Genomic DNA, 27775 nt, shown 5'->3' on the forward strand with positions numbered 1-27775 from the left:
CGTGATCCATTTGTTTAACAAAAGTGGGACACGCGCTTTTTGTTTGAATTCAGCCAATCACGAGATGACACGAAGTCATCTTCTTCATTTAAAAAACCTGCAAATGCCTTTTACACCGTTGGTTGCAAGTATGCTGTAAAAAGGCCTTACATACCACACCTGCAAAACCACGAATGCAACCAAACGGCCACAAAAATTTGGCGTGAGGCCATGGATAGACTCGTCTCAGCCATGCGAATCCAGTAGTACCTGTCCTAGAGTCTAATTTTGCGTGATAAAAAAAACCCCAATTTGAAGGTTCGAAACCTAACATGGCATGTTGTTCATAACGACATAAAAACACCAAGAAATCTCCAGAATTGATCGTCACACAATATTAAACACAAATATGTGAATTAAATTCATTGATGATGCATGAATAAAGCTAATAGAAGGATTTGAAAAGTGTGCAAACCGTGATGAATTGAGGACGATTCTGTGTGTTTGAAGGCTGGGTGATGATCCAGAAAGCTTCCACGATCTTCACTGAGTGTGTTGGGATCTTTGAATCTCTTTGAATTGCTCTCAATGAAAACCCTAATTTAGAAACTTTTGGAATTGTTGATTTCTGATCTTTCCTTGATGAAACATGATCAATTCTTGATCAAATGGTGAATGATACTTCAACATGAGGGTGTTGACAAAAAATCAGGAGTTTTGACTGTATTTTGACCACAATTGACTTTTAGGTCAAACCAGTCGACTGTTGACTTTCTGAGCAATTGAGTGACCAACTCTTTAAACTGAGACCTGTATTTTATCATGGAGGCATTGTGGGGTATCATAGACCATATGGGCTGCCTTGGAGCCTCTGGTTCATTGGTTTTCTCTCAGAACAATAAAACCCTAATTCTTTGAGTCTTATTTAGGAGAGGGTGTCTTTGAGCTTTGTACCTTGATTTGAATTTAAATAGGAGAAATAGTTGGGGCAAATTTTGGGGTATGACACTATGTAATAAAATGAGTGATCAGTGATTAAATGACCGTCTTGTAACTTTGATAGAAAGAGATGTTTTTGAAACAATTAACATTGATGTTACTTTAGACAAATTTTAAGAAATAGACGATTAATTCATAGTGTCTTACATGTTTAGCCACACCATTATGTAATGCCCGGATCCATCTCTGCATATAACACTTCATTACTGCATATGCATACAAACCATGTTGTTAAACACATGAGGGATATAGAGGTAAAATATATCTTATCTATTATTTGAAACACATGTGTTATAATATTTGAACTTTCTAACGATTTTTTTGGGTAGTATTGTGATGCTTTAAAATGCATCAACTATTGTAGAAAGATTGCAAAGTTGCACTAGCTTGAGGAATAATGGTTTTATGATGTCATGCAATTATCTGAGCTGCAAGATTTAGGCATGACTGGTTATATTGTGATTAATCATTGTATGTTATCGGCTTTCGTGAGAGATGACACTCAGAGACATAATTTTTTATCTTCTGCATGGTTAGTGTCCATCACATTGTATGATGAGTCATCTTTGCTACATCTTACGATCGGGGGAAAGGTATTAGAGCATTCCATAATCACCTTAATTGATGCATTAGACATGATCGTGACCTATTTGGGAGTCGATCTAGATGATGCCCAAAGAGAGATGGAAATCAAATTAAAACCTTTATTTATACCTTATTTAATCTAAAGAAGTGGAATATAGAAAGAATCATTGAGGCACAAACATGCATAAACTACAAGTTTGAATTTTTAACAAAATAATTTCATACAAATAATTGAGGATGAATGTTGGGAATGAATAATAAGTGACCTAATAATGATAGCTATAAGAGTATTTGTTCTTCCAATTGCAACAAACAAATGTTATCTTATGGGATTGTGGGGTTCTCTGACTCTTGTTTGCGTAAAACAAATTTGTGATTGATTGTAACCAAAAAAGAAAACGTTTGGATTTTAACCTGAACACATATTAATAAGCTAAGAAACGAAAAAAGTTATATCAGATTAAAATAAATCTGATTGAATTGCTACAGAAACTTAATAGTTTTATAAAAAAAAAATTATTAGTTAATAGATCAAAATAAACACCAAAAATCTTAGTCCTAGCGAACCCTCTAGTAAAATAAATTCATGTTTACGTCATATTTGATTTAAAAGAATGAAATTGAAATATATTAAATAATATTCAGTTATTTTTTAGAATAGGGCAAAAAGAGTCCTTAGTGAAGTGTGTTTCATTATATTTCGATGAAATATGTTTCATTACATCTCATTTAAGTTTAATCAGTGAAGAAGTTCTTTAACTTAATTTTAAGTTTTATGTTAGTCCATTATCTAATAAACATTACATATTAGTTTCTTAAAGATTGTTATGTTAGTCTAGTTATTCTTTTCCGTTAAATTTTATGAAAAAACAATAAGGCAGTTGTTAAAAATCTGAGTCAACATATGTATTAAAAAAATTGGTGTTTTGTTTACGCTGGATGGGTATTGTTTTCGGAGGTTAAAACCTCCACAATTGGTTTATAATGTGTAAAAAATATAATAATTCTCATGTTTTAATTATAAATATAACCATGGTGAAATCTAATGATATGTAAACAATTAACTCATACTCTATAGTTGAATCATTGGTATTTGTCACTCTCTTTCCATAACTATTGTTAGTACTCAATGGAACATCGTATTTATTCTATGGACTTAAAAACCTAACGGACTTCTATTGTCTTCTACACCAGGTAAATTTGAGTTGGTATTGGAGTTGAGATTTATAAGAGCTTTAAAGATAAAACAAGATCTAATGGCGCAAGTTGGGAGAGTAACAAGAGGTGGTGCTGGTGGTCGTGGTGTATTCTTTTGATGGAAGTTTTGGATATCTTTAAGCAGTGTTGAGGTGTAGGACTATGGAGGAATGAAAAGATCTTCAAGATTGAATTTTAACTTTAAGTCTCGTGAACTCCTCTAAGATCAACTTTTTTTAATATTTAATATACTATCATCCACTAAGACTATTGACTGCAATGAATAATGTTGAGCCACCCTAGATGCAGCCAACCAGAAATAGGAAGTTCATAATTTCTAAAATCTTTCTGCTAGTTATCTCTTATAGTGGAGAATTTATCTCTTATAGTTGAGAATTGCTTGGGCTAGGAAGTTGTTCATAAGTAACGAGAATTGATCCCATTACAATTTTCTCTAAAATGTTAGTTAAAGGTCGGCGTCAAATTTTTGTTTAAGAATTCGTGAACATTTGAAACTTGTGATTTCTTCCTTTTAAGAGAAGAATAACCTTTACCACCATTTGCAAAACTTACATGGATGTTATAATAGGATAATTTATTATTGATTCTAATTTCACACACGTTCCATAGGGATCCTAATATCTTGCACGGAATATGTTTAGTGTTTAAGAAATGTAGAAATCTCACTGAAAAGACATTCACAAGGTTCTAAATCGCATAAAGAATAAACCGGTCAACTTGATTGATAGACTCGTAAGAAGAGTGGAAGATGGAGGAGCATCACTGGCATGTTCGTGAGAAGAGTGGTTAAATTTCAGGCAGCTTATGGACTTGTTCAATTTAATGACCTATAACAACCATGAGGCTCCCAAATCTAGAGCTGAAGCCATGGCAAAAACTTATAAGAGAAGAAATGAAATCTTCTAAGTTTAGAGTATCGAAAGAAGCAACATAATCATCAAGCAAACCATCAATATAGAGAACTAAGTGAAGAGATTCAATAGGATTAGAAGTGAATAACAAAATGTTCCTCTGGAATGTGTTTCCATTTAAATTTGATTCCAATTCAGTATATCTGTACCTAGATAACCAAAAACACTAAAATAAAAATTAAACTCGTACACCATAACAAATGAAAAGCTAAGATGGAATGTTCAATTAGGACTCATTCAATTACATTTTAATTTTTACCAACTCAAACAAAGCACCCGGATCTAATCGGCAGTTATTTGAAGTCCCAAAAAATTGAATTAGTAGCTTAAAAAAATGCAATGAATCAATTTAAACCCAAATGAAAAGAAAACTCTAATTACTAATACATTGTGAATTTCGGATTAAATTAACAAAATAGACGAAGTCCAAAATAATATGTTAAAGTTAGAGTCAAACATATATCCAGTGCTTAAGAATGATACACTAAGAATACTAGTACTAATCAATAAACTAACATAAGACCCATGTCCCTTCTTAAACAAGATTCATAACTGTTCATACTCATAACTAACTTTATTGTAAACTTATGGTTATATTTATAAACATAAAACTCATTACGTATTATAGAAAGTTCAATCACTAACATAATATATAAAAAATAAGGTACAGACGGGGGAAATGGTCTTTTTTTGTATGAAAACATTAATGTTGTATGCCAGCAAAAAAGTTCAATAACAAACCATGCACGGGGACAAAATATATTAATGAAAATAACTAACATAAATAACAAGTTTTTAGGAAGTTTAATACCAAGAAAATTGTAAATGACTAAAACTTCAGATCTGGGTTTGACAAACAACCAAAAACAAGGGCAAAAAACAATTTCAAGACTCTTTGTGTTGTCTAGAACACTAACTCATGAGGCTTCACGCCTGCCTTCAACGAAAACCTGGCACCAAGGTAAGTCTTTAAGTCAGGAACACTTTCGATGGCTTTTAACAAACCAGCATCAAGAGTCTTTTGATCGTCTTTCTTTGACTGGGGGAGCACTTTTTTATCCTACAAAGTCAACAAGTATCAGCAAACAAAGGCAAATCATAATAGACCATATTATTATTATCAAAACAACATATACAGCAAACAAACCTCCTTATCTGCCTCAAAGAATTCACCCTCTCCTTTCTTTGTCTTCTTTTGGGATTCCTTTGAGAAGTATTTGTCATCAAACTTGTCAACGTTAACTGATGAAACATCTACTTTGGTTGATGTGCCAATAACATATGATTGGTTGACACGCCTCAAGGGGACACCGTTAATCTTGAATGGACCTGAAATGGTGAGTGAACAAATTATGACAACCAGAGACAAATGACTACCGTAAATCTTATGTGATGATTATATCACACTGGATAAAATGCAAATAAAGCTAACACATACATTAACTACACCCCGCATATACAACAGCTAGGTTTATCATGACAGTGCACAAGTGAAGTAGTGAAATATAACAGCAGAACTCTAAGGTACATTCAAGAACACAGCTTGATTCAATAATCATATTTGATGGCATAAAGTTGAGTTTCTTGAAATAAGATGGGAATAAACTATGGTGTGTTAAATTATGTCTAAAAGTGTAACTGAATACACTGAATGAAAACCAAAAATCCTAAGAACAAATGAAGATCCCTCCATCAAATTATCATGAGAATAACTTATATTAAATCAATAGAATGTATCTAACAAAATGAACCCATGGTAAGAATGCTTATTCTATAAAAACAACAATTACCAGTAACGAGGAGAAGTCCAGAAGGAAGCTGCTTGAGGAAGACTACTCTCTTTCCCTTGAATCTTCCGGCAAGAAGAATCAAAACTGTTCCTGGAGTAATGCTAGCCCTGAAAACGAGTATAAAATTCATCATTTCCTATCTAATACCTCCAACCTAAAATCAACATTCCTCTAAACAAAATCTATCAGATCCCAATCGAACCTACTAAAGCAACAAAAAATTAACAATTACAAACAAAAATGAAAGACCATGAACCTGAGCTTGGTGGGTTTTGGTTTGTGTTTGTTGCGGAGTGGCTTCTTAACATCATCAGCCGGGTAAAATTTGGGCGCCTTCACGACTGGAGCTTCAGGCTTAGGGGCTGGATCGTGGCGGGGGAAAGCGCCGCCGTGCTTAGCCTTGATGGCCCAGAGTCCCCTCTTGTGGTACATCGTGGACCTGGAGTATTTTCCGATACCCCTGATTAATTCGGGGTTTCGGGTGACTCTGGGTGTTCTTGCGGCTTTCTGTGCTGGTGCCATTGCAGCTGCTGTTGCTTCTTCCAACAAAAAACCCTAATTTTGTTAAGAGGGTTTCAGTTCAAGCTATTTATATATTCAGTCTCTTTAGGTCATTTCTTTTCCCGGCCCGAGTCCCTAACCAGACCAGTTTCTAGCCCAGCCCAATTTCACATTTTCTTATTTATTTATTTATTTATTTTTATTTGTTTTTTTGGTAGCATACTCGGATTTTTAATTAATATATAGTATAGTATACGTGTATATTATACTGTATTTTTTTAAAGAAAATTTTAAAATGTTGTATTTTTTTAAAGAAAATTTTAAAATGTCGTGGTTGATTCTACACTATGTCACATATGTTGTTTTTTTTAGCAACCATGGCTCAACGTATTTTTCAACATTGATACAATATCTCACTGACTTAACAATAGTGTACAATTTTTGTTCTCTAATCAAAAACTTTCATTTCCTGATCTCATTCTAAGTGAACTTTTTCTCTAGCTCCATTTCTTGTTCCTCTTTCAAAGCACTGTTGAACACCTTTAACACAATTTCTATTTCTTTTCTCCGGCTCCATTTTCACTTTATCTTTCAAATCGCATCTGAACTTCTTCAACACAGTTCTAGTTTCTTTTCTCTTGCTCCATTTTCTTGCCATCTTTTAAAACTCATCTATAAAATAAGAAAACAAGTGTACCTGGAAAAGACTCAATTGCCCTTTGTTCAAAAAATTACACCTAATTGTTTTGGGGGTAAAAAGTGTCTAAAATTTACTTTTTCTAACCAATGATGTCATATTGTTCTATTCTAATTAAATTGTTGTTGTTTTATGCTTTTGCTTGCTATGTTTGAACTGATTGATGATGTCATATGGTTTAGTTGCTATTACTTTTCCTCTTTTACCTTTTGCCAAGCTGCAATTCAAAATTCAATTTTGAAAACAAATGAAATCTTTTGACACTCTCTCTCACGTCCTTTCTCTCACACACTCTCTCTCTTCTTCCTCCTCCTCCTTCTTCTTAGATCTTAGATCTGAAACCTAAACTCTCTACATTTTATCTCTTGCTCTCAACCTAAACTCTATGCATTTCATCTCTTCCTCTCTTAACCTAACAAGATTTCTGTCGAAACCGTGAGTTTGCATCTGAAATGGTGGATCTGAAGTGTAAACTGACGATGGCGTTATGGTTTTGTGTATTGATTCATGGTGACTATACGGTGATGATATGGAAGCGTGACTGAAGATGGCGGCGATTTCTTGGTCGGAAAAGGGAACCAGCATGCGATTTAGTTTGCGGTGGTGTCGCGGTTGGACTGAGTGGGACACAGTTGTTTCCGATACAGGTTGATTTTCTCCCTCTTCTGTCTTCTCTATTTTCTTTTGTTTTTCTTCCTTCTTTGTCTATTTGTTTTAATCGAAATAAAACTTGAATGTTGCCCCCTTTATCCTTTTGTTTCTTTTGATAGATAATGCATTTCACATATTCGATGAAAGTCCACAACAATGTTGCTATGGAGCTGATGCGGGGTTCGTGGAAATGGTAAAGTTCGGGAAATGGCAATAGGGGCAGCAGAGAGGGCACTTTGTTCTATTAGAACAACTATTTCTGGAGATCTGAATGTAAATGAAGGTAAATATTTCTATCTTAAGGAGACACTTGCATGAATAGTGCAGCCGCTGTTAAGTTATTTGATATCAGTTGATTTCAAAATTGAGAGTTCTTTCAATGTGTGTGTCTTCTTTTATATTCATTCGTTTCTATCATATAAATGGGTACCGGAAGATTGAAAATAGCTTCAATGATATGAGCATTATTCTGACTTTGGAAGTGGCACTGGTTTTGGATTGACAAAAGGTAGAAAATACTTTAATGTCAAACCTCAATTGATTGGTCTTTTAATCTTATTATGAGCATTATTAGTTTTGTCATTAACCTTTGAAGGTATTTATTTTTCCATTTTATGGTTGCTATTATATTTTTCTAATGACTTTATTTGCATTGCAGAGATATGCAGGAACTCATTGTTGAGAATGTGGTAAGGTGCATATAAGGTATTCGATAAAATGATTGAGTATTTTATTATTTTATCATTTTGTATGTCTTCAAGCTACAACCTGAGTGTCTGCTACAATGTCATTACAATATTTCAAATTTCTTCTTTTTCTTTTGTTATATGTCCTTAAACAGTTTTTTGCTTGCAGCACGGGGACCTACTAACACTCAACAAGTTCATGTCAAAAGGAATATTGAAAATAAGAGGTATGTTATTCTAAACATCCACATTCTGACTGGATTTAAATGACTAAAATTGGAATATGTTATTAGATGCAATAAGTCGGTTACATGTCTTTCCTCTATATTTACAAGCATAGTTTGAGAAGGAAATCTGCCCTGTTCAAACAGTATGTTACAGTTATATTGAAGTTCCTCATCAATCTCTTTGGCATTAGAATCTCGTGTGTCATTTATATTACATGACTCAAATTTTATTTTCCGGAGAACTAACTAAATTTCAATTTATTCATTTGAAGATTGTTCATGTATACGTTCATCTGGCTAGAGGTGACACAAATTCCATCTTCTCATCGGCTATCTCAAAGGATGGTTGATCATACAATGACTAGGTTAGTTTTGTGAGACTTTTTACATACTGTAATTGTTCTCAAGTAGTTTCTGATCTGTACTACCATAAGCCAATAAGCGAATGCGATATGACTGAGAATTTGCTGAAATTGTTCAGCTCTACTGCTAACGTCCTTCGTAGAATTGGCGAGGATGGAAGAATTATACAAGAATTTATTCAGCTTGGTACTAATGCGAAATTGCTGCTTTACAGACCATGGATGTCGAAGCTACTCTAGAAGAATATTTAAAATCCTCATTTTCATCACCCCATAATGTTTATTCATGGTTTCATTGGTAATGTTGGAAAATTGATACGGTATCTGGTATCTGTAGCAACACCTTCCAAGCACTCTATCTTTCTCTTTTTCTAATTTTGTCATTTTCAGGGAAAATTTGGATATGATGATGGAGGCTTGGCTTTGTTAGAGGATTTTGGGGTGGTTATGTAAAGGATTACATGGATGCAACCAAACCTTACTTTTTTTGTGGTAGAGTATTGGGATTCACTTAGTTATACATATGGTGAAATGGATCATAATCAAGACGCACACAGACAGAGGATCGTTGACTGGATTAGTGCTGCCGGTGGTAGTGCTGGTGCATTCAATGATACAACCAAAGGGATTATTCACTCTGTAAGCGCTCAACTTTGATGGTTTTAATATTTGACAAGTCTGTTTATTTTACTAGATGACATATGATTTGAATTTGGCTCCTTCGTAGGCATTGGATAGATGTGAATATTTGCGTTTAACATATCAGCAAGGAAAACACCCGGCGTTCTTGGATGGTGGTCGTCTCGTGTTGTTACTTTTATAGAAAACTGATATTTGATATCATTTCGTTGCAATTGCAGGGAGTTATTTCATTGATATTTGAAAAGGCAGTGCTTGAACCAACATTATGCCCTATGTATGTGCAACATTCTGTCTGGTGTAAACTTTACGTGTCTCTAGTATGTGCTTATTTGGTTCCGGCTACATATTTCAACATTCGGCTGCAACCTATTCTTGGACTTTTTAAGATGTGATATAGTAATCGCTACATCGATCTCAAATACTTGAATATATTGTGAGTTCCAGATTCATATCTATTTGTAGTTGTAATATTAACATTGTAAGATTGGTTTTGGAGAATATTTACTCAACCATGTTTTGAAATGAAGTATTCTTATCCTATGTTTTTGACTTTTTTTTTTCAATGAATTTTGTATAAGCATATGCCAGGAATTACTTTAGCGCAATGCCTGCGTGCTTTGCATTCGTTGCACGTTTGATGTCTTGCTACTGCTACAACAGAAAAATAGACTGGCCAACAATTTGCAAACAGGGTCTAAATGTCATCCTAAAAATGAGTTATAATTAGTTGACATGATAAGTTATTTTACCTTACAAGTGCATAAAATTATTCTCTTTAGAAAGTGTTTTTCTCAAGATCAATCAAATGAAATGTTAGGCCTAAAGCAAATTATCATATTAGAAGTGGACTTGGAATAGAGTGTTTGAAGAGCTTTTCGAGTTTTAGTTGGCATCATATTAGGGCTCAACAATCTTCTAATCTCATGTGGTGTTGTATATCTCTTACTCTCTTCAAACCTATTTTTTCAATCTCATTGTCTATATGTAAGTAAATTATTCCTTTTGTCAAAGACAACTTTTCACTACTATTGTATGTATTTAAATTTTTATTTTGCAATTTTTTAAATTTAATATACAATAATTTTTAAGATGATATATGAATAATTAAAATATCTTTCTTTTAAAAATTGAAAATTCGATACAATTTTATTTTTATTTTTAAAATATGTCTTTCTTTTTTTGAATAATCAACTACTTTAGTAAAACTATTTTATTTATCTTATTTACTTTTTTTATTATATTATGAAAGCAAAAGCGTTCGTACCACACCAGTACCCGTGCAAGGGTAAGCAGGTCAAATTCTATGTGAACGCACAGGTAACACATTAGTACTTGTGCGGATGTACGAATTATTACATTAAATATGTATGTTTCATGTGAATTATACTAGCGACTTTTCATTTTTTATATATTTTAAACCATAGTCCAAATTTTAATAAATACAGCATTAAACTTAATTATTTTATATCATTCTCTTTTTGTACTTTTATGTAAAATTATATTTCTACTGATTTTCAATAAATTTTATTTTTAAATATTTATTTATCTTATTTATTAAACTCTATAAATTCTTTTATTATTACAACTCTATCAATCCTAAAAAAAAATTATTTTATTTTATTTTTCAGAGTTGTTTTTTTTACAAATTATGTGTTTAATAGTTTTTCTTAACAATAGAAATTTTTAAAAACTTATACAATTATCTTGCAGTCTATTTTTTTTCCAATTATTTTTTTAATTTTTTCTAATTTGTTTGAATTCTCATGACAAACTGATGACATATTCGCGGTCCACACCAGAACCCGTGCGGACGCACGGGTTTCCCACTAGTTTTGTTATATACGTACTACTCAAGACGTTTTGATTTATTCCTTATATTTTTTGTTTGTCTTTTGTAATTAATATATATATTTCTAAGGAATCAAATCTCCTGAAAGGTTTGTTTTTAGTTTTGTGCCGATAAAAGTGCAGTTTTTTGTTAGGTTAAATAGTATATTTATCTAAGTCTCATATTGGATAGTAACATGAAAATAGAATTGGAGTATTAAAAGTAAATACAATTAGTTTGAGTTTTCTTTAACATAATAAAATGTAGTCATTAGGGTGTATTCACGGTTTAGTTAGTTGTGTGTTTAGAGAGAGTTTACAATTTTTCCGTCCAAAAATTATATGACTGAGAGAGTCTTCTTTTTTTTCTTTTGCAAAATTGTAATGTCCTAACTTCTAGATCAATTCAACTAGCGCACTAATTAAGTATTAGTGTGGATCTTAGTGGAGTTTGTAAGATTAATTGGCATTTCTAACCTTGAAAGGGCAAATTATTAATTGGTTGAAGGAATAAGTTGCATCATTAGTAATTAAGGGATTAATTCAAGGACATAATGGACTTTTTGCCAAACCAGAATGTTCCTAAGTGGACATCTCTCTCTCATTCTTCCTTTCCGAAATCGAAAATTGAGACTTAAGAAAAGCTAATTGAGTTAATCAAGTTTAACCCCGTTGTTGCATATGAAGAGTTTTGGAGATTTAAATTCAAGTGAAGCAACTCTTGACCATCAATTCTACACCCTTTCCAGTGTATATGAACTCATTCTTCAAGGTGGGTTCTAATTTAAGTTTTATTGGGAACTCACCTCTTAGGGGTTGCATAAAGGTTATGGTTCTAATTCTTGACAAAATAAAGTTGTGTTCTTGTGTGACGTATGTGTGTTCCATAGAATGATGCCTATGTATGAAAGTGGTCCCTAATTCAACCATTTATATGTTGCTATGAGCATAAATGTCTGAATTAACTACTTGTTACATATATCCATGTTGATGAGCATGAGGATCCTTGGTTGATATGTAGAGGTGTGAGAAGTCATGTGCATGTTAGGGAAATGAACCAAGAATTGACCATGTGATACTTATGCCTTGTGAAATTGATTGTATTAGGTAATTACTATGGGAAATTATGTCTATGAACAGGTTGTGTTGTGACTGATGCAGGTAACTTGGACAGGAAAGTGTGGAAAGCACACCAAATTCATGGGCATGGTCGTTGGGAAAAACAGTGTCATTGCCCGTGTTTTTCCCAGGTTTTGTGGGAAGAAGAGACACAAGCCAACATGGTTCGTGTTGCATGACACAGCCAGACAATGTTATGCCTCTGCCTCGACACTACAAAATGCCTTTTCGGACCCTAATTTTTCCCTGTTTCGATCTAAAGCGTCTAAGGTGATGATAAGGATCGAATCAATACGCTTTTTACGAAAACATTGCAAGTTCAGAAACTCGTTGACTTTTAGCATTAGATGATTAATATAAGTTCCCCAAATTAATTGATGAGTGTGACAACATGGTTGGCGAGGAAACCTGGGATGGTTAGAATGAATTAAAGTTGGAATATTCGTACATGACGATTCTCCCTTATCGTCATGAGAAAATAATGTAGAATTCCAACGAACCTTAGGATAATTGGTTGTAATGCCTTATCCACCTTTATCGTGAATAGTTACCGATAATGAGAAATCAAGTAACGTTTGAGAATCGAGTTTGATTTATAGATAGTTGCGACCGGGAATGGACGAATTGGTGAGGAACCACCGTGACTCGGATCTAACTCGAGATACAAACAAGTAGCCAGGGAAAGTCGCTCTAAAAGTCCTATCAGACTATTCGTTACCTGGATTCGACTCGGACGTGGAGTTATTAGCCAGGGAAGTATAATCTAACGAGAGAAGTGTTTGTGACCCGTATCATGCTCGAGAGATGAGCAACTAGCCGAGAAAAATAAGACACTTCATGAAGTGAGTTAATGATTTGGATCCTACTCAAGAGACGAGCAGGTATCTGGATAATGACTTTCACTTTGTATGTGAAATCGGTTGCTTGGATCTGACTCAAAGTAGAGTTATTAGCCGAGGAAAGATTTTGCCTCTATTCGTGATTGTCTGTGACCCAGATCCCACTCGAGAGACAAGTAATTAGTCGAGGAAAGTCTTTCACATTGCTATGAGATTTCAAAGGTAACCAAATCGTAATGCAAGACCATCTGGTGACACTTATGCTTATGATGATATCGTTTAGATCTCTTGCGCTTTACTTGGATTCCATGTACTTATTATTCTACACACATATGTATGGGGTAATAAAATTGATATCAGAACAGATAGATTCTCAACCCAGGCATAAAATATCATAAACTAATCCTTTTTGCTTCGTTTGCACGCTTCCCAACATGAACCTTAATGTCATATCGTATGGCGTTGGGCCTAATCAACTTAATTCTATAAATGTATGACAGATAAGTGATTGCTGAAGTACGTGGAAGGCCTCGAACCCGATGTGCTGCCTCAGAGTTGGAAGAGGGGAATTAGTGCGCTCAAGTTTCGCAACAAATGCAACATCAACAAAACCAAATTGTTGCAAGTTATGCAACAATTGCAAGCACACACACAACCTCAATTGCAACCTGCCCCTCAAAATGTTAGGAGCGGGGTTTTTGAGAATTATTTATAATGAATTCACCAGAGTTCGCAGGCAGTTTGAATTTGTTGTTGGCTCATGATTAGTGGACCGGGCTATAAAGAGTGTTCCAAGCCATCCAATGCACTAAGGAGGAAAATGTGACATTCGCGACACAAACGTTGCAGGGTCCTGCTGCAATGTGGTAGGTGAGTGCATCGACTAGGATGACTACCCAAAATATTATGAAGGTGGGGGATCGCTTCAAGGCAATGTTATTGGACAACTATTTTCCAGATAGCTTGAAGGCTCTGAAGGAATTTGAATTCCTATAACTCCGTCGAGGGGAGATGACACTAGCCAAGTATGGTTAGAAATTTGAAGACATGGTAGCTTACTACAACCAAGCTCATTATGCCCCCAAACGAGTCCATAAAGGATGTTGAAGTTGCAATCTTCGAGTTAAGGATGTGAAAGTGTTAAATCTATATTGGTCCCACACTTAAGATTTTCTCCTTGGATTTGATCTGTTTATTGCTAAGGAACAAAAATAAGTCTTAAGATACTAAAGCAATGCACACACGCAAGTGTTTTGAAACCTCTTCTCTTTTGATAACACTTCTTAAAACCAATCTGAGCATGTGCTTAGTTGATTATAAACATGTTTAATCAATTAGGAAAATAAAAACACATTGGATAATCGATTAAAGATATCCATCTATTAAATAAACAAAGTGTAACACCTACTTATTGATTAAGGGTGTTGATTATTGATTAAGTGATATAGAAATTCAAGCTTTCCTATTTTATCTTTGTTAATCGATTAACTCGTTTAAAAGGTCTATAGACTGTTTCCTTTTTAAGTCATATTTTTTCCTATATGAAGGAGGTTTCTTCTCATTTCAAAATACACCAGCCAACTCAATGAATAGAAACTATATTCAACCATTCTTTCTCTCATTCTTCTTTAAAGTTATTTCTCACTAGAGTTTCATTAATGTTAAGATAGTGAAATGTTTCATCTGAGAGAGACTATCATCCTACATTGGCACAAACTTACGTGGTTTAAATTGAGCGGTGTTCGAGTTATGTAATATGCAGGTAATATCATCAAGGGTTTTTTATGATGGAAATAGTGGTGTTGATGACAATTGAAAAATTATAGTGTTGAAGACAATTGTCAAACGGTATTGATGATTACATTTTTCAAATGGACGTGTTGAGGACAACTTTCAAATATTTTTTATCACATTGAATCTTCTAAAGGTTCTTGATGATGACATCTAAACAAGAAAGAGATACATTAAACCTCATTAGTCAAGCGCCAAACTCCAATCGAAGGTGTTAGACAATTTTGAGTCTTGCAAAGGATGTTAAAGTTATGATTTGGAGTTAAAGATGTGAAAGTGTAAGAGCTTTCTTAGTCCCGCACTTAAGATTTTTCCCTGGATTAAATTAGTTTATTGTAAAGGAACAGGAGCAAGTCTTGAGATACTTAGGCAATGCGCACACACACGCTAAAATGTTTTGAAATCTATTATCTTTTGATAAATCTTCTTAAAACCAATATGAGTAAGCACTTAATTGATTAAAAGCTTGCTTAGTCAATTAGGAAAATAAAAACACACTAGTGATCGGCTAAGATTTCCCTCTAATCAAATAAACAAAGTGTAACTCCTCCCAATCGATTAAGGGTGTTGGTATTGATTAAGTGATGTAGATATTCAAACTTTCTAATTTTAGTTTGGTTAATCTATTAAGTTATTAAAAAGGTCCATATATTGTTTAATTTTTTAGCCATATTTTTTCCTATATGAAGAAGGTTTCTCCTCATTTCAAAATACACCAGCTTTATGAATAGAAACTTTATTTGATTTTTTTTTCCTCTCATTCTTCTTTAAAGTTATTTCTCACCAGAGTTTCATTAGTGTTAAGAGAGTAAAAAATTTCATTCGAAAGTTATGGTGTACTGATATTGTTTTAAAAGTGTTCATTCAAGAGCATGGCTCTCTTGTGATAATATTTAATAGATCTTTTGTTATAATTGGACTAAAGATAATTTAGTCTATCTATATTTTATTATATATCTCCCTTTAAACTCTTATTTTATTTTTATAAGAGCATCCACATCCATTACACTCATTTGAATTCTTTACATGGACCACACTTAATTTTTTATATTATTACACGTTTCCCAATTATTTAAACAACTCATCTACATTTTTTTAAATATTCATACAACTCTTTAAAATTTTTAAAATAGGTCCCACTAGACATTATGTAACATTACATGTTTAATTATTTATTAATATTTAATCCAACTTATATGAAAATAACGTTGTTTTCTAGGGACACGATCTCAAACTAAAGCACGACCATGCTACCACAAATATCCAATAACTCCTGACACAACAACTTTGGTAAAAGTGTAGAAACGATGCAAAGAAGCCGATAATGGTGCTCTAAGTTATCTTATTCACATTATTAATTTAAAATCTTAGACTATTTCTTCCCTCCTACTTTATCATCTACATTGTTAACGCCTTGAATGGGATGACTACTTGCACAAAAGAGCAAGAAGTGAAGACAAAAGAAGATTACAAAGATCAAAATACAAAAGTAGTTGTTTTCAAAAGCTTACTAATCATAAAGTTTAAACAGAACAATTAAGTTAATTCTGTTCAAATAAAGTCTATATCAAGCATGCAACACTTATCATCTATTATATTTTATTATTAACTAATCAACATGCCTAATGGAACAAATTTAAGAGGTTTATGTGTAGGAAATTTCTTTGTATATCTTGTAGGGGTGAAAAAAAAAAACCTTGAAAACTCCGATCGTTCCCTAAATCAAATTTTAAGGTGTTTCGAAAATGTATCTTCGAAAACACCTTATGTATACTTGAAAGTTAAATTTAAATATTCAGTGATATTTTCAGAGATGCATTTCCGAAAATATTCAACTTATACCACCTTTCTGCATGGACTATTTCGTTCTCTTCACTTCACCCCATAACCAAAATCCTCCAAAAAACTTCATCCATTCTCAATCAATTTTTCTTCTTCAAACCAAGTTTCAAGTGTTTTATCATGTCAAAGAGAGCATAAAAAACTACAATTTAAGATAACCATTCCTCATTTTATCTCTCATTTCCTTCCATTGAAGCTAATTTTGGGATGAAAAAACCGTGTCGCTTTGGATGTGCAAGTGCATATCCGAAATTGACTTTTACATAAACAAAATTCTTAACAAATTTCTTGTTTCTGCCCGTTTTAGAAATGGTGCACCCCGACATGTTTCCCAAAGCTGTTTCGGACAAGGTTAATGATGATGCTAAGCCATATGAGGTGAAAGACGATGTTAGAATAGTTGTTGTCGAGATAGATGTGCGACAACAATTTACAAATGATCAAATTTTCAATGTTTGTCAACATATGCTTGAATGAGTCTGAATGGAAGCTAGTAAAATCGAGTTTGGCATTGTGATTGGAGGTCCAACAACGACACTAGTAGAAGGAAAGCATTTGCCACGATGGGAATCAAGAGAGGTGGAAAATATGTTTTAAAAATTCGAACGTTAAAACATGATGATACTAGATCGAGAAAATGTGAGTGTCCGTTTAAATTGTGCGGATCATGTAAGGTGGATGATACGTAGCAGTTTAGTGTCATTTTTGGTAAACATAATCATGCTTTGGACAATGTAATACGGTGAACTGACTTTAAAGAAAATGTCGCGGTAAGCAAGAGTCGCCACCGACTTTTATTTTATCCAATTTTAGGAAAGGCTAAAAGAACAGGAAAATACCTTTTTAAAAAGATTTTGAGTTCGGGGGGTAAGTTATACAAAGGGGAGGTTTAAAGCACCCTTTGTATCCATGGTTATCCATGGGCTCTTAATTGCTTAGCTCACTTTGAAATGTTTGAATTGTTTGAAAAGTAGTGTGTGAATAGAAATTGAATAAGAACTTTAGCTTGTAAATAAGCGTAGTCTTTTTGAATTTGATTTTGAAAAGAAGTGGGAAAATATTTTGATTTGAATTTAAATTTGAAAAAGAGCAAGCAATTAAAAAAGCAATTACCCTTAAGTTTAAGAATTTTGTTCTTTTAGACTTTAATGGGAAAGGGCTATCCATACCATAAAGAGGGCAGATAGTCCTTTCATTGGATTTAAAAGGGTCATCGATATTATCGTTCGCCACAAGATTGTCCCTGCCATAAAGAGGGCAGGTAGTCTAAAGGAAGAATATAATAGTCATTAATCTTTTTAGGCATCGTGCGAGGATACCTTAGCAATAGGGACAAATCATCATTTACCGAGGCAACTTCGAGGAACAACTTTGATGATAAACGAACTGAGGGCAACATTTGCTTTAGGTATCCTCGGAATCGAGGGACTTGACTATTTTATGATAATAATAAAAAGGCGACAAGGCAGCAAATAATAAGGCAACAGGCAACAAGAGGGGTTACCCTAAAGGTGTGTGGGTGCATAATCAAGTGATTAAATTCAATTATTTATCTTGTAATTAGTTATCCTAGTTCGATTCAAGGTTGCACTCCCTAGGATTACTAACCACAGCAGAAAAGTAAAACAGTTTAATAGTCCTACGCTATTACAATAAACACCTGCGGGAAAGGGGAAATAAAGGCACCAAATAAGAGGGAACAATAATTAATCAAAATCCTTGAATGCCTTGATCTTCCTCGAACCCTTGATCAATTCTAAAAATTAAAAGGCAAATAAATAAGGGTTAGTGTATTACAGATTCATTGACTATTGATGCAAACCCTATTTTAATCAAAAGGGCAAAATAAAAAATAAAATGATGTTAAACAAAAAATTTAGAAAACTTAGCTTTTTGATCTGATGTGGCGCGTGGTTGAAGGATCTTGGTTAACCCTGAAAATTAGGCACAAAGAAGAGAAATGTTAGTGCATTGACTGATCGACAACCCTGATTTACCGGGGTAAACCAGGATTTTAAAAAAACATAAGATTAAAGATCTCAACAATTATAATGCAACAGGTCAAAAATTAAAATAGTAATAATTTAGGCAAACAAAATAAAAAAGGCGAGGCAAAAGGAAAACCCCAAATGGGACAAAAGTTAACCACATTAATAGAATAAATAAAGGCCAGGCAAACCGTATAAGGCAAACAAAATAATTTTTATTGTTATCGTTAAAATTATGGAAAAATCGAGTTTTCGATTAAAAATAAATAATTGTCAAAATATGACATTATTTAGTTAACATGTATTTTGTAGATAAAATAATTAATAAGAAAACAAGAGAAAAATAAAAAAGGATTATGTAATTAAACTAAAAAAAAAAATTAAAAACACTTAGCTCTGATCCTGTGTGATTTGCAGAGAGAGGTCCATGGTGAGCCATCAGCTTTGTGGACGTTGGATCTGGTCTCATTGAGATCCAAAGGCATTGACGTGAGGATGCACCATGAGGCTTCAGGGAAGCTACGCATTGGATCTGAAAGCAGGTACAATCAAACAAATAATGAAAATAAGTTACAGGACGCTGGGTTCGAACCCAGGTCCTCTCAGTCATTCATGAGCGCTATTCCACCTGTGCTATGCGTTTTTGATGTTAAATGAATAAAACGAATTGAATAAAAAGAATGAAACGTATCTGATTCGTGGATCTAAGCAAATGGTCAACCGGGCCCCACGCACTTAACAATCCATCCAATCATGTTATCCTAAAACGCCACCGTTGCAGTCAATGGCCCATCAACTTACACAAAAGCCAATTGAAACACGCCGTTGCGCCATGCTGGCTTTGACCAAACCCTGGGGATATCAAACCACTGCCGCTGGTGGTTACTTCCATCTTCTCCGGTGAGCCTGCTGTCGGACCTGCAAAACCGAACAAAAACGTGTGCAACAAAAACCCTGGTCCACTAATTCGGACCCTGCGAATCCGATGGTGACATTAGTTTGCCATAAAAATGCTTGTAACCTGCCATACGAAGAACGAAATTCCGAAGCCCTAACCATGGTGGCTTCCGGTCTAGGCATCAAAACTCATTCATGATTGTCCCAAACATTTCCAAACATTAATATGAACATGGACAAATGCATAAAGATCATTTATTTTGCGTAAAACAAAGGTTTGAGATTCAAAAACTTTTACCAAAGGTGCAACTTTATGAAGATGGTCCTGGGCACGCCTTAAGCTTCACCGATGGTGGGATCGTGTTCCAGGAAGCCTCAGGGCTTAAATAAGATGATTGGGAGTGACTGAAACTTGCTGCAATCCGTCACCTTGTATGCCCTAGTTTTCTTGAGTTTTGTAACATGCAAACCCTAAATCTTGGCTGCAAAAACTCTCTCCCTCGTGGCTGCAATGTTGGACATATATATAGGAATGATTTAGGGCAAGACTTGGGCTTGGATCCTTCCCTCTTAGGTTACTTGAAAATTTTGAAGAAAATATTACATAAATCTTTCTATTTTGGCTCAAATATCTTTCAAATCTCCCTTGCACGAATTTAATCATATATTTGGCCCCTTTTGATTGATTTAGATTGATTGGAAATCAAATCTTTGATTAAAAGTAATTATTTCATATTTTATAATTATTTATTCAATATTTAAATGAATGAAAATTCAAGTAAATAAGATAAATATTATAGATATAAAATTATTAGTTTAAAGATCATCCTAAGGCCCATGGACAAGTTTGGAGTCAAATATTTGGGCCCATTTAGTTAAAAACTCAAAATTCACCACTTTGCCTTTCATGCATTCTCTCAAAATCGCCCAACTTGTGCAAGCCATAACTTTCTCAATTTTAACCCTATGAAGGTGTTATTGATCATTTTAGAAAGCTTAAAGTGTCCTCTAAATTACTATTTTGGTTTCATCTCAATTCAGTTATCCATTTGCAAGTTACGAGCTTTGACCCAAAAGGTGTTTTTGTTGACTTTTTGGAGGACCTATAATCTCTTTGACCATATCTTTCAAGTGAAGCATTTTTAGACTTGGCTTGTGAGAGACAAAGTTGTAGAGAATTCAATTTCCTTCAAAATGAGCTTTGGATGGGAAATTTCTGATATTCCATGTGAAAGTTATGGCTGGTCAGAGTTTAGTTGACTTTAGGTCAAAAAACCCTAATTTAGAAATTTTAGGTTTTGTTGATTTCTGAACTTTCCTTGATGAATCATGATCAATCCTTGATCAAATGATGAATGATACTTCAAAGCAAGGATGTAGACAAAAATCAGGAGTTTTGACTGTACTTTGGCCACAGTTGACTTTTAGGTCAAACTAGTCGACTGTTGACTTTCTGATCATTTGACTGGGCAATCCTTGGAATTGAGGCTTGTACTTTGCCATAGAGATAGGTTGAAACATCATAGGACATATGAAATCCATTGGAGGCTTTGATTCATTGATTTTCTTCAGAGAAATCAAAACCCTAGTTCATTGAGCCATTGTTTAGGAGGATGTATCTTTGAGCCTTGAACTTTGGTATGAGCTTGAAATAGGAGAAATGAGATGGACAAATTTTGGGGTATGACAGACAACAAGCTACAATGTCATCCAATTGTAGATCGACTTAAGCCGAAGGTGAAAGAAATTATTTCGGAAATGTTGATAATCAAAGTTGCGTCGATAAATATACTTGCAGATGACGATTTAAAGATTATGTGAATCACTTTCCGCTAATACTCTACTAAGGGTCCGATTGAAGTGGATGTGATGATTCAGAGATCGAGAGAAGATGTTATCAAAATGTTGCAACATCCCCAGTTACCCTAGTTACCCGTTTATAACAACATGTAATGTAAACTTTTTGTTTCAATATCTATGAAATTTCGACTATCTATGTTAAATTTATGTTAAGCTTATCTGATTTTTAGATTTTGTTTTCTGAAAATCATTCAGTGTTTATTTCGGATATGTACTTTCGAAACCCACAAATGGATGAATTCGGAAACATATCTCCGAAAGCACCCATACAAAAATGAAATGCGGTGCGTTCGAATATGCATCTTCGAATTCAGGAGATAAAACTAAAATTTCGCCAAAAACCCCTAAAAAGATTAAGGAGATAAACATAATTGCACGCGTATACAACCAAAATGGTAAAATGGTTAATCTACAGGACGAAGAATTAACAATTTAAATGGTATTACTAATGTGCCTTAAGTTTGAAGGGAAAAGTTACTCGAGACTTATTTGTTTCAACTATTTTTCATAAATGATTTTCTATAGTTTTATACATTTTTATTTAAAATAGTTTTACACTTTTTATTTAAAAAAAAACTTCAACTAAGTTCATTATAATGTGCCAATAAATAAGTTCAAATAAGTACACTAATTTCTTTCCATCTTCATAAATGAATTTTTTATAGTGTTATATATTTTATTTAGGGTTAAATATACGATGCCCCCCTGCCACTAGGGCGAGTTTCGATTTTGCCCCCCTGAAGTTTTTTTTTTGTAAACCGCCCCCTATAAAACAAAGATTCCGTTTTCAGAAGCCCCTATCCCTTGTTTGGCTGACTGGACGTGGGGGATTTGGCTGACTGGGCATTTGAATTCCTTGTTTGGCTGACTGGACTTGCTTACTTATTGTATAAATGTTTAATAAGCAAAAATCAATTAAAATTTTTGGCTCAACCAAGGATCGAACCTAATACAAGCATGTCAATGAGTAATATCTCAACCAACTAAGCTACACGTTTTTGTTGAAACCTTCCGTTTTTTATTTACTTTTCTTATTAATATTTTAACTGAATAAAAACAGTACATATTAATTACTGAATTTTTTTTAAACTATTAATATATATACTTTTATATAAAATATATTTATATTAAAACTGTAATATAAAATGAATAATTTTTTTTAAGAAAACTGTACATATAAAATGAATATTTTTTTTTAAAAAACCGTACATTTTTATAATTTTGTTTGTTTAGACAATATACATATTAATTTATAATTTTGTTTGTTTTATATAATATATATTAGAATCATTATAAAAAAAATATATAAATGATTTATAACACAATTAATTTAACACAATTAATTTTTATATATAACTGAATTTTTAAAATACTGAGCAATTCCTATATAATATATTAACATCTTAAATTTATAAAATTTTAAAAAAACTGAGCAATTCCTATAAAAAATTAAGCAATATTAATTTATATTAGCTATACTAACTTTTTATATTAATTTATATTAGTTATACTAAAATATACTTTATATATTAATACTTAGTTTATAATATTTTAAGGTCTCCTAATATAAATGTTAACATTTTTTTTGTTTTATATATATGTTAAAAAAAATTATAATAACGTTAACAACATTTATTTTGTTTTATATATATAGTTAACATTTATTTTGTTTTATATATATGTTAAACTTTTTTATGTTAACAAAATGTTAACGTTCAGTATATATTAACAAAACTTTCAGTATATATATTAACGTTGATTAAAAAAGCTTTTTTTATTTTATATGTTAATTAAATGTAAACATTCAGTATATATATAAAATCGTTGATTTAAAACGTTAATTAAATTACATTATTAAAAAACATTAATGCAAAACTTTATTAAAAACGTTATTAAAAATTATATAAAAATGTTAATTAAAAAAAATATTAAAAACTTGAAAGTGTTACAAAAATTTAATTCATAAAAGAATTATCAATTTATAAAAACCAAAAACTTTAAAAGTTCAATTAGAAAAAAATTCAAACTTATAAAAATTGAGATTTAGAATAATCAATTTATAAAAACATTACAATGCATGTATTAACAAATAAAAACAGTTGGCTTAATGGTTTGGAGCTTAGTATATATGGGTACACTCCTGGGTTCGAATCCCATAGGAGGATACTTTTTAACATTTTATTTCTATGTTTTCAAACAATATTGACATGTCATTATTTAAATAAAGGGAAACTAATACACAATCAGCAAAATTGGTGCCACATAAGCAGATCCCTCATGTCCAGTCAGCCAAACAAGGGATAGGGGCTTCTGAAAACAGAATCTGTGTTTTATAGGGGGCAGTTTACAAAAAAAAAACTTCAGGGGGGCAAAACCGAAACTCGCCCTAATGGTAGGGGGGCATTGTATATTTAACCCTTTTATTTAAAACAATTTTTATTTTAAAAAAATTTCAAATAAGTTTATGATAATGTGGCACACTGATTTTTTTTTCCTTCTTCACACGCCATCACATTCCTCCTAAACATTTCAAACATTTCTATAGTGTGTTTACTGTTTACTTACTATTTAAATGTCTTTGTTTCTTTATTTCCTATGCATCACTCCATATTAGGGATATAAATGGATATCCATAGAACGGATAGTATGATATCCGTGTCCGCCCCGTTAGATAGATATGATATCCATATCCGTCAGATATCTGTTAAACAGGTAATCCGCAGGTTTTGAGATATCCATGGATATTTATAGATATCCATGGATAATACTATTTTTCTAAAATTATGTTTTGAAAAAATATTTTCAACTTGTTTTTAAGACACAAGATGTTATTATTGCATAACAGTCATACAAATCTATCTTATTTTAACAAGAAAATTTTATCACATTAATTTCCTTCATTTTCCCCAAAGCATAATATCCATACATTTTATTTTTAACAAAAAAAACAATGATATTGTGATTGTAAGTTATGGTGGAAAAACGGACTGATTGGTTGAACAGTGGAATTGTTGAAATGAGATATGGAGTATAGTAGAAACTTAAATATGAAATGGCCAATAAAATTTGTATATAATATAAAGAAGACTAGTTTTCTAGTTTTTTAGAAGATGAAATGATAGAATATAATAAACTATAATATTTAAATAATTTTTATAATTTATTAACGATACGGATATCCGTAGGTATGGATAACATTAAAGCCGTATCCATATCCATCAATAGACGGGTATTAAAATATCCATTTATTTTATCTGCGGATATTTTTTAAACTATCTGCTCTGTACCCGTGACAGATTTTATCCGCATATGATATTTTTGCCATCCCTACTCCATATACTCACCATATTCCATGCATAACATCTCTTCTGATAAAAATAAATTTTGTTTCCATCTGAATCCAAATAAATCCAAAAGGCTAAGTTCCAAACCCATGGACTCACTTAAGAAATGACAAAGATTGCCTGATGTAGCACTGAGTAATGCTTATTACCCGTTCCTTCCACTCATATCCCTTCCACACCTGCACGATTCTGATACTGCAATTTAAGATGTCTGAAGAGATGTGAGTAGAAATGTGGAATGAGCATTGCCCAGTAGATCCAATATGTCCTACATAGCGAACATCAATAACAACTAAGACGAAACAAATATATAAGTCACGTGCATAACTTCCAACTGAACACACACATACCAGCAATTTTGATAGATAACTCATAAGCTCAGATTCCCAAGTTGTGCAAATGAGTTAAGCCTCAATATTCACCAACTATGTGCAACATAAGGATTGGCAAGGATACACATCGAAAATATGTGGAAGACATAACTATGAAAGTGCAAAACTGTACATACAAAACACTACAGCTATAAATATGTATCTATTACTACTAGAGCAGCTCCTGTTTATTAATACGCCAGTGGAGCAATAAATGACACCCGATCAAACTAGAAAGAGTTTGCAAGACCAAGGAGAAATTTAGTGTAATCACTGGGTGTTTGAGGATCTTTATCCTGCAGGACATGTGTTGGTAGAAACTGGTGACCTGAAGAAAAAAAAAAGCAGAAATAATTTCACCACAAGCATAACATAAATCATTCATTACGTGTTGCCTACAAGGAGAGAGGAAAAACTAGTATAACTTCTTAAAATTAGAACAGATATAAAAAAATGTAATATACAGAATTTGTTGAAGATAACTGTCAGCCATAAAAGTTGCACCCTCCAGTCATTATTATAAACAAATATTCTTTTTTTCACACTCATTGAATAACTGATTTATCTACATAAACCACATACTTACAATCCACATACTTCGTCTTATATGGAATATAAATTCAGCAAAAGGAGTAGCATTTCTAACACCATTCAATAAACCTGAAAAAAGAATACGCAGAGGGTGTATATGCCAATCAGAAGTCAAACTCAATCCACTGTAAAAAAATAATTTCCCCTAAAACTGTTTAATCATTTCCATCCTAGTCACAGTTAGAAGCCTTGAACTAGCTAGTTCTATTTAATCAAGCTGAAATCTTGTCAGGTAGTGTTAACCAACATGTTTTGAAAGGGTGATCAATACTTCAATTTCAATTTTGAACCTACCCCATCAAATGGATGAAGAAATATATTGAAATTTGAAAGCAACACATTAAAAAGTTATGACTCATGGTAACTCCTCAATACAAAGTCTTTATCCTGCAAAATCTTAACACAACAGGTCTGTTCTAATGAAATAAACAACAGGACCAGTTGCTTAATAACCTATGATCTCTAACAAGTGACAGGCAGAAGAGAAGTTTATAGCACCAATTGACCATTCCATTCTGTACATTTAATTTAACTAATTTAACATGAACAGATACTTAATACGGAAAGAAAACAAGATTTGAATACCTGGTGAGGCACAATAATCACACGGCAACAGAAGAACAATGGACAATGGAGGATCCTTTTGGAACAGAGAGAACATTACTTAACCAACAAACTTCACCCCACAATTCCCCATCTTTGTTCTTGTTCACATCAATCTCAGCACACCAAATCTCCATTTCTTTCCCCTTTCCATTCGCATTCCCTTGGCTCTCCCAAACCACAACCAATTTTCCACCAACATCAGCCATTGTTGCCCCGCAAAGAAACCTCGGCAAACCCTTATCCAAACCCTTCAATTCCTTCCACAACCTTTTCTCCACGTCAAAACCTTTGATCTTCCCCAAGTAATCGTAGCAATACAGAATCCCATTCACAACACTTGCTCTCCCACGCCACCCTAGGTCAAGTTCACTCCCCACACTCTCCCATGCGGCGCTAACAGGATCAAGCGAAATACCACCGCGGTCAGCCATGGCGTAAATCTTACCCTCCACGACAGCGCTGGCGTGCATCCACTTCACGCGAATCTCCGGTGGGCTGGAAATGCCTTCCCACCTGTTGGTAACAGGATCGAATACCTCTGCCCAATTAACTGACCTAGACCAATTATCAGGAACGCAACCACCAATGACATAAATCTTGCCGTCGACGACACCAGCAGCTGCGAACTCACGTGAGACGCGCATGGAAGGACCGGAAAGCCAGCGGTGGAAGCGGCAATCGAGGATCCAAACATGACGGGAGGGGATATCATTGATTGAGCCGCCGATGACGTAGATTGCATGTCCGATGACTGCGTAGGCAGATCCGATTGCGGGGGAAGGGAGAGGAGGAAGGGGAATGAGGTGACTGTTGTTATGGAGCGTGAACCATTGGAGAGTGGCGGCTCGTGTACGAATAGAGAGGTAGAGGATGTGTTGGGTGGAGTGAAGGAGAGAGCGAGCGGTGAAGAAGAGTGGTGAAGAGAGGAGAAAACGGAATGATTTGGAAACAAGGGAGAGGGTTGCGTGTTGAGAGCGTGGAACACGTACGAGACAGTTCACAGCGACATCGTCCGGTAGAAACGGAATCAGGTTCAACTTCTGGTTCTTCATACCTATCTGCTACCTCATCGCCTTCTACCTCCTCTCACATGATGCATAATTTCATTTTTTTTCCTTGTTGGTTGCATAACTATTATTGTATAATATTGTTTTTCGGAGAAATGTCAACAACAAGTTGAGATGGCCGAGTTGGTCTAAGGCGCCAGATTAAGGTTCTGGTCCGAAAGGGCGTGGGTTCAAATCCCACTCTCAACAAATATATTTTTCTATTTTTGTCCATGGCTTTAACTGCTTTTTAATCTCTTAATCACATCACAACAACCACAACTATTGATGTCCATGGCTTTAACTGCTTTTTAATCTCTTAATCACATCACAACAACCACAACTATTGAATTCATACATTTATTTGGACATATTGATCCTCATAGAAGTCATATTACAAAATTCT

General features: G+C 33.6%; 2 protein-coding genes, 1 long non-coding RNA gene and 1 other non-coding gene across 13 annotated transcripts; 2 read left to right on the forward strand and 2 right to left on the reverse strand.

Moving 5' to 3' along the window:
* Positions 1 to 4454: 4454 nt before the first annotated feature.
* Positions 4455 to 6053, reverse strand: LOC131661163 (large ribosomal subunit protein eL6z-like). The gene is made up of 4 exons (XM_058930595.1): positions 5739 to 6053; positions 5483 to 5589; positions 4840 to 5021; positions 4455 to 4752 (listed from the first exon to the last, which is right to left on the reverse strand). Exons 1-4 carry the CDS (start codon positions 6002 to 6004, stop codon positions 4597 to 4599), a joined length of 711 nt encoding a protein of 236 aa, XP_058786578.1. The 5' UTR covers positions 6005 to 6053; the 3' UTR covers positions 4455 to 4596.
* An 839-nt stretch (positions 6054 to 6892) lies between these two features.
* LOC131655543 (uncharacterized) lies at positions 6893 to 10188 on the forward strand. Of its 8 annotated transcripts, none has more exons than XR_009299813.1 (8): positions 6893 to 7327; positions 7451 to 7614; positions 7768 to 7839; positions 7990 to 8036; positions 8187 to 8244; positions 8517 to 8609; positions 8726 to 9245; positions 9467 to 10185. It is a non-coding gene; the product is annotated as an uncharacterized LOC131655543 (long non-coding RNA). The 8 variants fall into 8 exon arrangements; XR_009299812.1 differs by lacking the exon at positions 7768 to 7839 and having other exon boundaries at positions 8726 to 8904; positions 8997 to 9245; positions 9467 to 10184; XR_009299815.1 differs by having other exon boundaries at positions 7451 to 7839; positions 7990 to 8020; positions 9467 to 10187.
* A 14853-nt stretch (positions 10189 to 25041) lies between these two features.
* On the reverse strand, positions 25042 to 27690 carry LOC131661165 (F-box/kelch-repeat protein SKIP6-like). 3 transcript variants are annotated; one of them, XR_009301133.1, is made up of 3 exons: positions 26303 to 27690; positions 25724 to 25786; positions 25042 to 25454 (listed from the first exon to the last, which is right to left on the reverse strand). XR_009301133.1 is itself a non-coding variant. In XM_058930597.1 (2 exons), exon 1 carries the CDS (start codon positions 27373 to 27375, stop codon positions 26320 to 26322), a length of 1056 nt encoding a protein of 351 aa, XP_058786580.1. In that variant the 5' UTR covers positions 27376 to 27690; the 3' UTR covers positions 25042 to 25454; positions 26303 to 26319. The 3 variants fall into 3 exon arrangements, 1 of the variants encoding a protein (XP_058786580.1); XR_009301132.1 differs by having other exon boundaries at positions 25713 to 25786; XM_058930597.1 differs by lacking the exon at positions 25724 to 25786.
* Positions 27499 to 27579, forward strand: TRNAL-AAG (transfer RNA leucine (anticodon AAG)). Its single transcript has one exon. It is a non-coding gene; the product is annotated as a tRNA-Leu (tRNA).
* Positions 27691 to 27775: the final 85 nt, after the last annotated feature.

The sequence above is a fragment of the Vicia villosa genome, linkage group LG3 (assembly GCF_029867415.1).
Source record: "Vicia villosa cultivar HV-30 ecotype Madison, WI linkage group LG3, Vvil1.0, whole genome shotgun sequence".
NCBI classification, from domain to species: domain Eukaryota; kingdom Viridiplantae; phylum Streptophyta; class Magnoliopsida; order Fabales; family Fabaceae; genus Vicia; species Vicia villosa.